General features: G+C 36.1%; 1 protein-coding gene across 4 annotated transcripts in view; it reads left to right on the top strand.

The window, feature by feature from the left end:
• The window catches only part of ERC2 (ELKS/RAB6-interacting/CAST family member 2), a 419,948-nt gene that overhangs the window by 290,966 nt on the left and 115,865 nt on the right, over positions 1-13,117 (top strand). For all 4 annotated transcript variants that reach the window (XR_011154642.1, XR_011154644.1, XR_011154643.1 and 1 more), the window contains one exon: positions 4,658-4,789. Coding sequence is in view for 1 of the 4 variants with exons in the window: in XM_069027749.1 (XP_068883850.1) it covers positions 4,658-4,789 (132 nt within the window). In the remaining 3 variants the exon portion in view is untranslated. The remainder of the gene's footprint in view (positions 1-4,657; positions 4,790-13,117) is intronic.

Below are 13,117 nucleotides of genomic sequence, written 5' to 3'. Positions count from 1 at the left end.
GTAGCCTGAAGAATGAAATTTTTTAGATCATTGCCTTTTTCTATTTTCTAAAATATTGTCTTAGGAGAAAAAAAAATGCTCAGATAAAATCACTTATTATTTAAAATCATGAAGACTGGAACTAAATGCTCGCCACATGAAGTTCTCAGAGTGTTTAGTGGAAATCTTAGAATGCTTATTTTCAAGCAGTGAGATTGCAAGAAAAAGAGTTTCTGTGTCCTTGAAGACAACAGAAGGCCATTGCAGAATCAAACTACAATGTGGGTCTCTAGATTTTAAATGTTGTGCTTTAAGAATTAGATCCCAGCTCCAGGACAGCTTGCAGGCCTTATATCTGCCTCCTTCTCATGTTATATAGGGAAAAATCCTACCCTATTGAAAGTGAATATTCTAGAAATATTTCAAATTCCATGAAGTGAAGAGAGATTGAGAAGAAAATCCAAAGGAAAGTAATAGCTATTGAATTGTTTTACACCTATATCCCAGAGCAACAAATCTTAGTATTTTTCCTCATTTGAACCTCATTCATGAGAGTTTCGTTGTTAACTTGATCCAGATGACAGATGAAAGCATAGTTCCCTATTGCCACCTTTCTAAAATATTTTTTAAAAGACAGTTTTAATATTATAGTTTTACAGTTACAGATTGCTGTTAAGCTATTTAGTCTGTTACCAGTCAATCAAAGACTTTCATTTCACTTTGGTATATCCTTCCTTAAACTCTACAGACTTTTAGGAGGACAAGAAATGCCTGTCAGTTTTCTTGCAGTGCTAGATCATAAATTCTTTGGTAAGTGGGTTAAAAATTCAGTTACACATACCATTCATGACCTTGACAGCTTAGCAAATAGTGACATTGAATGATCAAAGACAACTGCTTCAAGCCCTAAGGGTTAATATACCTGTGCAAGTAGATTTAAGCTGCATTTAGTTCCTCGATCATTCCTTTATTTCAAAATGGATGCAGTATTTTTTGAATGTAGTCAATAAATTAAGGACAAAGAAAATCTGAGGACACTGTTTAGGCTAGAACTAATAAGGCCATACACGGTCTTTGGGAGATAGAGTTAATTAATTGTTGCGTTTTATAAGTTAACATGTTTTTCTTTTCTAGTATACATCCAAATTGAAACCTTTTCCTTCTCAGGTGTGGGCCTGTTTTTCACCAGGCATTTTCAAAAAGAACTGTTGGCATGACAATTTTTTTGTCAGAGCTGTGGATATGTAAATTTTGTGAAACCCCGTTTTCAGGTTTGAGAGGAAAATGCGAATAAATAGAATTTTCACCTATGCAATGTAACTATTTCAGATAGGGAGTGACTTGTGCAGAGTAACCTATGATGCACATTAGATAGTCCACAGTTGGAATGCATGTGTGATCACCACTCTCATTTTCATTAATTGTATATTTCAAGATTCCAGTTTCTTAATCATCCAGAAAAGTCATATTGAATAATCTGCTGTGCCTTCTAAAGAAATGTAAGAAAAGGTCTTGGATGTCCCTGAATAGGAAATTGTTAGGTATGCTGAAGATGTTGCAGGAAATGATGGCATTGCCAAGTCACTGCATGGTATTTTCCCCTCTCAGGCAGCACTGAAGCAGTCCCTAAATGTGTTGATCTGGCACCCAGACCATGAGGATTTTCTTCTGTGTGAGAAACCAGAGTCCCAACATGTACATGCCTTCCTGTGTGCCTGTATGTAGGTGTAGGGGTGTGAAGCCCTGGGGTCCTGAATGAATTCCAGTGTGGTTAATGAATTCCTTCCTTAAATAAAAATAAAGTTGGCATTTCAAAGCCTGCTAAATATTAAAAGCTAGCAAAGGGAGCAAACAGAAGGAATGTTACAGGTTTTGAAGGATGTGAAAAGGATCTTATTGTTCTTCAGCATAGCTTTACTTTTGTTCTTCAGAAATCCTCCTGCTCAACCTCCTCAAAAATTTAAAAATTTGAAATCATAAGATGCTTTTACTTCTGAAATCAAAGCTAACTATACCTGGAAAATACAGTTCAATGTGGAAGTTTAGCACTAGCAGTAGCTAAAGGAAAGAGAAACAGAACATCAAAATTACATTTGCAGTCATTGTGAAGAGCTAACAAATAAAACAGAAAGGTTTTAACAGTAATATTTGGCCACATATGTAGCATCATTTTAAGAAATTAATGACAGTTACAAGTCATGTCAAAGTTTAGATGGTTTGATGGTTACTTGAGTGGAAAAGAAATTTCCATTTCACATTTCTAATATACTTTGCTCCCAGAACAGGCACACTAAAGGGAGGCTACTAGAGCATTAACATTTCTTTGTGCACATTTTACTGCAATCTGGCATGCAAAAGGAAGAAACATTAGAAGTAGTTTATTTATATTTCAGCACCAAATTAGAAAGATGACATCATTCATTTACAGTTCTTATCCCATGACACGCCTAATCCCCAACACCTCATTACAGAGGACACTTTTAGGATTGCATATATCATCTTGTTTAACTTTTGCATTCTTTATGGAATACAGTTGAAAGGTAGGAAATTTAAGGCTGTTCATTGATAAGAAAATAAACTAATAAAATTTTAGGAGCTTCCCCAAAGAGGCAGGGTATGACAGTGTTTATAGTAAGTGGCTTATTATTTGGCTATTAATTCTCCATCTCTTCCACTCTTTTGTTCAAAAGGCTTTCCTCTTTTGATTCTAAAGACAAACAGACCAACTATGATGATTCAGATTGAGATGATCTTTTTAGCAAAATTGGTAGAAAGTCATAGGTGAAATTCATACAGCTGTTTGCTTCCATCTTCTTATTTGGGAGGGAGAAAATGGAATATTTCCAACTGTGCAGATCCCTCTTACTCTGTAGCACACTGAGAAAATGCTCTCAACAGCTATGGAGGTGCTCAGAAAAAACCTGACAGTGCACATCTGATCTGTGACTTTTCCACCACCTTTTTCTTGTGGATGCCTTGAGGGTTTGGTGGGGTTAGTTGGTTGTTTTTACTTAAACTGAGTACAGCTCCCCTCCTGTAAAGCAGTTTTCTATGATCTTCTAACGGACATCATATGAAGTGCTTGAGAAACGTTGTGACAACTGAAAAAAAATTAATTGCTGAAAAGGCACATCAGGATTTCCTAGGATTCTGTGGCTGTTTTCCTTGCATTAGACTTGTTATACTTGAAATATTACATAATAGGAATATTTCGTTTTCTTTTTTTTTTTTCCAAATCCCTTTTCAACTTTAGCAAAAAACATTAAATTTGGGGAATTTAATAGCAATCTCTGAGTTTTACATTTTCAATTAAAATATACTTGCCAGTGAAATTTTTCCAAACAGAGACTTTGATATAGAATTGTTGTCACAGGAAAATCAAATTACAGCAGTCCTGGAAGTAAGTTTACCATATTTTATCGGTGGGACACAAGTTATCTCATGGAAGGCATGAGAAGGCAGTTAGACCAGTTAATATGGGAACATACTGAACAAATGAGTTGTGTTCAAATTCATCTGCTTAATCTGGTCCTTTGGAACTCATTATTCTGGGCAAAGTCCTGGGGAATGTGTTTAGTCCCCATCCTCAATGGGGTTACCATGCATCCTGTTGCCTTGGAGCATGACATCAGTGAGTTAAGACTGCTATATTTCATTCATTCATCTCTGTGGTAGTAATTTTAGATGTCACTAATTAATTATTTTGGTTTTGGAAGAGGTCATTGGTAGTTGACAGCATTTTTTTTTTCCTCAGTTTTGTTAGTGCAAAATTAATAAAACTTGATTGCAGTTTAACAGGTTTGCCTGAGAGAGTCTTCAGTCCTGGTACCACAAAAACTCAGGACTGCATCCACTGGTATCAGCCTATTGGTAGTAAGATATTTTTGGTGTTATGAGCAAGGTTTGAATTATTTGAGTATATGTATTTCATGGTATGGAATAATTGTAATAGTGATAAAGAGCAGCAATGTAGCTTGTTATCCCATGGTGACATAGATTCTATTATCTGTACACAGCTGTAGCTGAAGTGTTGATCTCTTTTTCAAGATCTATATCTTAGACTTGCTTCCATTCAGTAATGTGTCAAGTTCCATAATCACTTTTTTCTCTAAGTGCCTGTGTCTCTATCAGTTAGTTTTCAGATTCGTTTTCCTTATTGTTTAGCAGGGTGATCCTGGTGTACAATTAAAATAAGTTACCCAAAATAGAACTTTTAGACCAACTATTCATGATTGTTGTTGACATGCCTTAGTAGCTAACTGTAAACGTTTGAAGTACACTTAATATTCCTTTCAGTGAGATTTAAAAAGTTAATTGCAAAGACATAATGTTAGACTGCAAAAAATAGGAAACAACTCTAAAATAATAAATTTAGAAAAGCTGAATGTCTCTTGGCCTTCAAACACATCATCCTTCATCATTTACTTTTCTGACTTCTTCATGTGATTCTATGGATGTAAAAGCTGGAACAGAGGATGTGTTCACATCCTTTATTTCTCTATTTCTCTGTCCTTTCCTTAGTAAGCCAGCAGTCTGGACTTCTATTTTTACATCATTCAGCTACAAAAAAAAAAAAAAAACCAAACCAAAAAACCCCAGAGCCAAGATTTCCTAAAACACTGTCAGAATAATACATTCCAACATGTAATAAAATTGTCTCGCTTTACATCTTAAACAGACACAAAACAGAATGAAGCTGATGGCAGATAACTATGATGATGACCATCACCACTACCACCACCATCACCACCACCACCACCATCGATCTCCTGGGAGGACACAACACAACCACAGACCCTCTCCAGATCAGGTTGGTCACCTCTTTCTCCACCCTCTGTTTTATTTTTTTTTTTTTTTTTTAATTTCAAATAAAATGAATTTTCCAAAGCACTAATAAGCAAGTGATGCATTCTTTGAACTAATAGCTCTGGTATTTATTTCCGTCCCTGAAATAGTTTAAAATTTTGGCTTTTTGTCTGGTGCCTTATTTTTCTGGAGTAGAAAAACAGTCTGTAGAAACAAGTAACTCATTTTCAGATGGAGGAGCCTGAGGAAAAATTGAACATTGCTTTTATATGAAAAATTATTTTTTGATATTAAAATAGGTTATAAGTTCATAATGTCTGGGAAGAAATAGAAAGGAAAATCAGGGATGAAAATATAATGGGGATGTGTGATAGACTACTTAATTGAGAGTAGGAAGCAAAGAGGCAAATTACACTTTTTTACAGAGTGACCAATGGAACTGTATTAGAGTCAGGAACAGGTAAGAATGAGAAAACATGATTTCTTGGATACTAACACAAAGAAAAAACCCAAAACACAAACCACAAACCTGAACAACATAACACAGAATCCTTTGAATTCTTGGAACATGTTAAGAACGACTTTTTCTGTCAGAAAAAGAAGAAGGGAATTAAGGATTTGCTGTCTTGGTTTAGTTCTGTTTCTGATTAACAGAGATAAGTTGGCTGAGTTTATAAAAGAAGTAAAAATTGTATGGAAATATCTGTAAAATAAAAAAGTTTTGGCTTTATTCAAGGAACAGAATGAAAAAAAATCCCCCAAAATGAAGGCAGGAGATGTGAAATAACAGGTAATAGCCACCACAGTGTTACTGAAACCCAGACACTCTTTTCAACTAATTCAAGAAACCTGAACCTGTGAAAAAGATTTGAGGCACAAGACAATGTAAGAGAGCTAACATTTAGTCAAGTGCTTTTCAATGCATGGTAACAGCTTATTCAGGCAAGAGAATGGGTAAGAAGCATAGTGAAAGTCAGTATCAAAACATCTTCAAGAATGCTAAGACATTATGTGAATGGTGGAAATAGATGCATGATTAAAGATAGAGCACATAAAACAGTAAGTATTTTACTAGTATTTACTAGCACTTGTACTCTCGGCTTTTTTCCTAGGTGATAGTTTTTGGCCACTCTAAAATGAGTGCAAGTCTAGCATACCCATCCTGTATTGAATCTTGTATTTGCCAAAGAAAATTATGTCAAGCAAATATAAGTTCCTTTGATAGGGTAACTTATTTTGTGGTTAAAGCAGAAAGTGGTAGCTTTTAATTCATCAGGTCTTGAATACTGTCCCACCAGATATTTGTAATATGCAAATAAAGACATAAATTTTTAATGTAATTAATAACTAATGTAAAATGAGTAGCAGTAATAAAAGCTTTAACTATAAATAATGTTTTTTAATTTAAATAATTATGAGATTGACACGAGATGGGTGTGCAACTGATCGACAAATTTTCCATTGATCATTTTTGGACAGGAGGGCCAGTTACAGCAGGGTTCCAAAGAGGTCTGTCCTTTATCTGATTCTGTGGAGGATTGTTTTAGAGATTATTTCAGTGGTGAAATAGAAGTGCCATTAATATTGTTGATCATGAATCAAGCTGTAAGAAGCTCCAAGCACAGTAGGAGCAGTCAAAGTGCTCAATACGCTGCTCCAGTCTTGATAAACTGGAGAAAGTCTAGAATAATTAATTTGGAATTCAGTAAAGACAAGTCCACTTACAGGGGAGAAGTCACATGTGCTGATGAGGTAATAGCATGGAAAAAGGAATCTCAACTGCACAGTGGAATACCATTGCAATGAAGTTGGATCTAATTCTGGGATGGATATAATACTGGAAAAGAAGCAGGAAGCAATTACTCTGTTCCTTTGAGCACTGGTGAGAGCTCATCTGAAAAGCTGTTTACAGTTTTGATCTCCATGCTTTAGGAAACATAGAGTAGAAAGGGACAGAAGGAGACCCACAAGAATGATAGAACATGACCTGTGGGGAAGGCTTAAAGAACATGGTTTGTTTAGTCTAGAAAGTACCAAAGGGGAGACATAAGTCTTCTAGTACATAAAATGTTGTTGTAAAGAAGATGATCAATTGTATTCCAGTGCCCAATGGAGAAAGGGTAGGAGCAATAAATTTAATTTTGCCAAGAATAACTAGGTTAGTTGTTAAAAAGAAAACTTTTTCACTATGAGTCTAATGAATCTGTAAGTGGAAGCAAAATGTGGACATTCTTTCATATACATGTAATGGAAGGTCCTTTCTTGGAGATTTCTAAGAGCAGGTTAGATGAATACAGCTTTATTTCATGTGTTGGACTCAGAGTAGGTGTTCTCCTGAAGTGCTGTCATTCCAAAATTTCCACAGACTCTGTGAACAATGGATCAGCCCAGCATATGTTTACTTGTAGAGGAAGCAAATAGGAGATTCATAGCAAAATCTTGATGAAATATTCTTTGAGTTCTTGCTGAAATAATCTTTGAGAGCAGCACAGTCAAGGAGAATCATGAATGAACTCTAGGCATTGCTTTATCTTACACTTTTCAACCATGGATTTAAATTTTTTCTTTCCTTTTTGTGTTATTATTTACTGCTCTTTACAGCATTTGTTTGTGCAGCAATTTGATTGCTGTGTGCTGTAGAAACCTGCATTTTCATTCAATATTACACACTGATTCCAGATATGTGGCTATAATCCAACATGTGGTTTTAAAGCACAGAAAATAGTAAACCTGCAAATCATCAGAGGGCATTTTTAATTTTGTAAGGAGATGAAGTTGTGCATATTGTAACATAAATACTGTTTAATTTGGTGAATGCTAGGGAGGGATTTTGAAAGTTTTCTCCCAAATTCTTGAACAGTATTAATCTTGTAACATTTCTCATTTCTGTAGATAATACTGGATTTTCTAATCGACATGCTACATTTATGTAGAGAAATAACGTCTGCTATTGTATATGTCTGTAAAAATATGTACTGGCATACATAAAGTATGGGCACTGGCATACGTTTGTAACAAAGAATAAGACATTTCTGTGCCCTTTGTAAAAAGAAAGGTGTAGCACCAGGTTCTTGGAAGACCTTGGAAGACACACATCCTGCTTGAAATAGGCATAGTTTTTATGAGAAGCTGTCCTGTTCAGATATTGACAGTTTTTTAATGATAATGTTTTTGTTATATCTCTTACCTGATTTCCTTTCCTGCCATGGGCAGCATGTGGCAGAATGGCTCTATGTGTAGTGAAGGATAGGATCTCTGTCTTCTCTTGAAGGAACTAGTTGAGCACCTTTTTTCAGACACAATGGATGTGTTTAGGTCTTCTGTCTGCTGCTAGGGAGCAAAGCCAAATTTCCACTCACTTCTTGCCTTTATTCCTGCTTTTTTCTGCTCTTTAGGGAGAGGCTTAGATAGGTGACCTTTTTTTGCCATGGCATATCCTTGTCTGGACCTAACTCTGGTGAAGTTGTAAGGAAACTTCACAAACAGGAGGAAGACTCTTAACTCTCATCTGCCCATATATGGTCTTGTAACAGTTGGTCATGACATGATCCCACGTTATGTTGATGCATCTGATTTTTATTTGATATAAATAAATTTCTAGGGATTGAGTGCTGCCATGTGAATAACATATATTAACCATTTTTACTAGTCTTTAAAAAAACATGAAAAAAAGATAATTTTTCAGCTTTGCACAAAAATTTAAATTTATTCTCTTCACTTTTGGCTTGAGAGTTGGCAATCTTTCTTAATTTCCACCTGGAAACATTTTGGCAGTCCATGTGTATCCTGAAGAGCGGGTGTAATACTCCTAGCATGAAAATGAGCTTAATAAGCATTTTGCTCTTGCTTCAGTTTCCAAGGAGTTGTAGTATGTAGCCCCTTGTAGAGTGCATTGCAGTAATCTAATCTGGATTGTTGCATCCAAGAGCTATCTGGAACAAAAAAAACCCCATGGCTAAATAAATTTGAACTTCCAGATTTAGCAGCTATCCTGCCCCACAGCATAGACTTCATTCCAAACCCTACTGTCCAGCTCCCTGCCTCTCTTAGTTCTCATCTCTACATCCTGACTGTTTTTCCTTAAAACTTTTTTCTCTTGGCCTCAGTTGCCTGCATCATTTTTCAGTTTTCTCCCTTTTATGGGGAATGTTTTGAAGGAAGTGCCTGCTTGTGTCTCACCAGTGACTGTGTGCTCTTGAAGCAAATTGCTGATGCGGTTGCAAGTTGTTAGGAATCAGCACATTTGTATTCCCTGCCGCAGCTGCCTCACTGAACAGCCCTCCTTCTGTCAGTTCCCTCCTTTCAGTATGGGAACAGGCCTGTGAGTTACCAGCCAACAGAGAATTCTGTCCTGCTGACCACAATTCTGGTCACTTTGTGATGTCTCATTCTCTTTGGTTTTCTAATCTCAGGATCCTCTCAGTTACTCCCTGTTTGTTTCCTGTTCTGAGTTTCGGGCTCTAGTCACTCATATTCATTTACTGTTCATTTCTGTGGGCATTTTTCACTCCCTGCTGAAAGTCCTTACAGTCCTCAATTTACTGGCACAAATGACCATTCTCTAACTCCAGGTTGGTCTCCACATAATGAATAGCAGTCTTTGGTTATTACCCAGGACTTCTTCAACTTCCTGAGAACATTAAGATGTGGTTGAAGGTTCTAAGTTCAAGATTTCACTTCTGGACTACTTAGTAAAAAAACTGTAAATGATTATTAAAATTAAAAGCAGCATCTCTACATGAAAAAGAAGTGTAAGTATGTGACATGCATATGTCTCAGATATACTTAAGTTAGTCTGATGGCATTCTTAATAGGGAGTTAGGTTATCTGAGAGGTCATAGGGAACAACTTGGTTCTGCATTAACACAGTGGAAGACTGGAGGTATAACATCCAAAGGATTTTCTTACTTTAGATTTTATTGCCAGTCCTGATGATTATAACAACTATCAAATCTTCTTAATTCCCATAGTACTGGAGATCTTTAAAGAAATAAAATGTACAGTGTTCTTAATCTCCTAAAAGTTTCCTGAATACCTGAGCTGTAGTGGATTCAAAGGTGAATGCTTTACTCTGTTGTCACCAGGGCTACAAATATATTTGAATTTTGTGTTATGAGAGATTATGTGCTCATAGAAAAGAATCTGATTTTTAGAAAAATGTGAGTATCATAGGGCATGCCTTAGGAGCTGGCTGCTTTCCAAAGAGTTGGCCCTATTCTTAGAACCTGTAATTTGGGATGGAATGTCACATGGTGCCTCAGCATGTAAAATGATGTCCTTTTACATCTTTTAATCCTGTCTGGCTACATAGAGATTTCCCACTTAAAAACATTTCTGATGGCCCTTCTGCAAGATTCAGTGTTTAGAAGTAATTTGTTACAAACTCACCAAAAAGTTTTCTGTTCCTCTGAGATCTCAGCAAGGAGGCCTAAAAAGTAGTTCAAGGTTTCTGAACTATCCTCTTATCTAAAGGAAAGGTCCTCCTTATCAGGACAGTGATGGGGCAGGGTATATCCCTGAAGCTTCCCTTCCTGCCACTCTCCAGTCACAAAACCAACTGTTCTGGAACGAGCCTGTAGCTGTCTTACTATTAAATGTGTGTCATTGTAAACAGGCTTTTTAAAAGTGTGCTGGTAAACTCCAGCATCTGAGAAAAGAAATCACATGCAGCCATGCGTGAAACTTGACAACAAACTGACTGTTGCCAAGTAGGCGTATGCCACTAAAAACTAACTTTTTGAAGAAGACCATGTGCTCTGAAAAAAAAGTGTTTATTGATTTGTAAAGTGGTGACTGGTCTTGGCAACAGGTCTTTATTCATCAGCTGGAACTGCTAAATATCCTTGGAGTTGCTGAAAGACGATATGTGAAAAACTCTGAACAGGTCAGATGGGATTTTGTTTGAGGTGGATGACTTGGAAATCAGAACCACAGGACAGTCAAACAATGATTATTATTTTAGTGTCTGCATCCTGATCTACAAATCACTGTATTGATCCATATGTAATTTCAGGGAAAGGGAGAGCATGCTGCTTTGTGTATTTTGGCAGTCCTGGCTGTTAGCATAATGCCTTCTATTCTGTGGCCACACTGGAAAATTGCCAACCTCAAACTCCTGAACAGGCCTCAGGAATATTGAAACTGAGATTAAAAAAAAAACAAAAAACAAAAACCAAACCAACACAAAACCAAACAACACAACTTAAAAGCCAAACAAACATAAACCAAAACAGATTATTTTAGCTAATGCAAATAACCATGGTTATTTGAAAAGCATAAAATTCTTTAAATTTCTTTAGACTGTGAGTAGATAGTTCAGTCAGAGGAGAAGTTTAGTACCTGGAAAACTGAAATACCTTGTTTGGGAGTTTTCTGCATCATTGAAACTTTGTTTTTCAGTTGTTCAGGAAGGAAGAAGAAAAAAAGACAAGGGGAAAACCAGTGACATTGTCGTATATAAAAAAGTGATATGATATAGCTGCCTAAAGCAGTAAATTGGAATTATTGCCTTCCTCCCTGACCCAGATTTTGTTTAATATTCTGCATGTTTCTTTACCCTCTATGTTTTTGGGCATTGTTTTTAGGCAGGTGTGAGCTTGCTCTTGTCTGTTCCCCAAATGGATGTGAACTTGTTCTGCTGGTGCCTCAAGCTTCAGGGCAGCACGCAATTGCATTAGCACCGAGCTGAGCCTGCACTAAGCTCATTGGAGTCACATGGATTTATTTAATTTAGGAATTTGGGCAGGGCAAGGTTTGCCTGTCAGTACATTCAGTATAAACAATCCCAGACATATCCACTGTAAATAACTAGTATTGTGCTGAATTAGTGTTTTGGGAACTCAGAAGTGCAGTGCAAATTAGTCATATAAATGCTTTCAAATTTTTAATCTTTCCTCTAATTCTGCATCTTTGCTACACATATTATTCTTCTGGAACAAAGAACTTGTGATTCATATCACACATTGTTCAGACTTGTTGAACTGAAGGCTGTAAAATCCTATTTGGATCATGGTCATCTTTAAAATATCAGTTTTCCAATTAAATTATAGGCAGTTATCACAGCTATATTGTTTATTATAAACAGCTACTGAATGGCAAATACTTCTCTTCTAATGAGGGTGTAATTCCTGTCTAAGCATTTCCCAAAACTCAGTGAGTGCTATCATGTGCTTATTTCAGTAGATACAGAGAATTTTGCTTGCCTCTGACATCTATCTAGGTATTCCTGTCTACTTTAACCTAAAAAGAAAACTGAAATAGTCTTCTACAGAGGCTTGCCCACATTCTGAGGTTTGGCTTCAAACCTAAGGGTCACTGTGAGTTACATTGTACTTGTGATGGAAGAAAAGAAAGAACCTTGAAATTTGGAAGAGTCTCTCTGAATTTATCTTTCAGGAATACTCTAGTTCTTGATTTTGGTTCGCTGCCGTTTTGCAGTTAGAAACATTGTGAGCTACTCAACATTCCTCTCTTGAAAGTAAAACCAATAGAAATTTGGAATATTTGTTAATGCTTTTGTTATTCCTGCCTCTTAATTGCAATTATATTGTAGCCAGGTTACTTTTCAAACATCTTTTAATGATATTAAATTTTTAATTTACTAAAAGGCCAGCTGAGCTGGAGCTGTATTAAAAACAAGAAGTAGGAAACAGGTTTAGCTTTCTTTGATACTCCAGGAGATGGATTTTGTACATTGAAAAGTTATACCTCTCCTTTGCTTACAGAAATGAATTTATTTTATATTTTGAGGTTTAATGAATGTGATATAAATGTATACACACTGAGCACTGTGTATATTTATATATATCTATATTTATATGTTAGCTTTCCAGTCTTTTCCACATATGGAAGAATTTTTTGAGATCATGTTTAGCTATAGAAATCTCTGCCCCTCACTTCCCCTGAATGTGTGTGTTATAATATACAACACTTATATAGAGGTTTACATTTATCTTGTATTTCTTAGTAGAAAAATTATCTGCCACCATCATAGTCTAAAATAGGTCTTTAGACCAACTGAGAGAGCCAAAAATGCATTTCTGGGAGACAGTAACTTGATAACAAAAGTTGCATATCTGGCACTGGTTACTTAAGTGAGATAACATGTCACAGGCTTTCACTACAAAGGGTACCATAAATTTTTGCATTGCAAATCTGATTTCACGGACCACTTCTTGTAAGAAGCATTGAGTTTCCGCTTCATCTAGTGATAAAACTTCAGAATGCATGAGTATCTGGTGAAACATCTTATTCATGTTAATGCTAGTCTGGGTGCTGTAAAGTCAGTGGTCAGAAACAACCTTTCACTTTCCCACATGGGCAGTATTTGTGA

Source organism: Aphelocoma coerulescens, chromosome 12 (genome assembly GCF_041296385.1).
Source record: "Aphelocoma coerulescens isolate FSJ_1873_10779 chromosome 12, UR_Acoe_1.0, whole genome shotgun sequence".
Classification (NCBI taxonomy): domain Eukaryota; kingdom Metazoa; phylum Chordata; class Aves; order Passeriformes; family Corvidae; genus Aphelocoma; species Aphelocoma coerulescens.
Note: the sequence above shows the minus strand (reverse complement) of the source record. Positions and strands in the feature narration are given on the sequence as shown.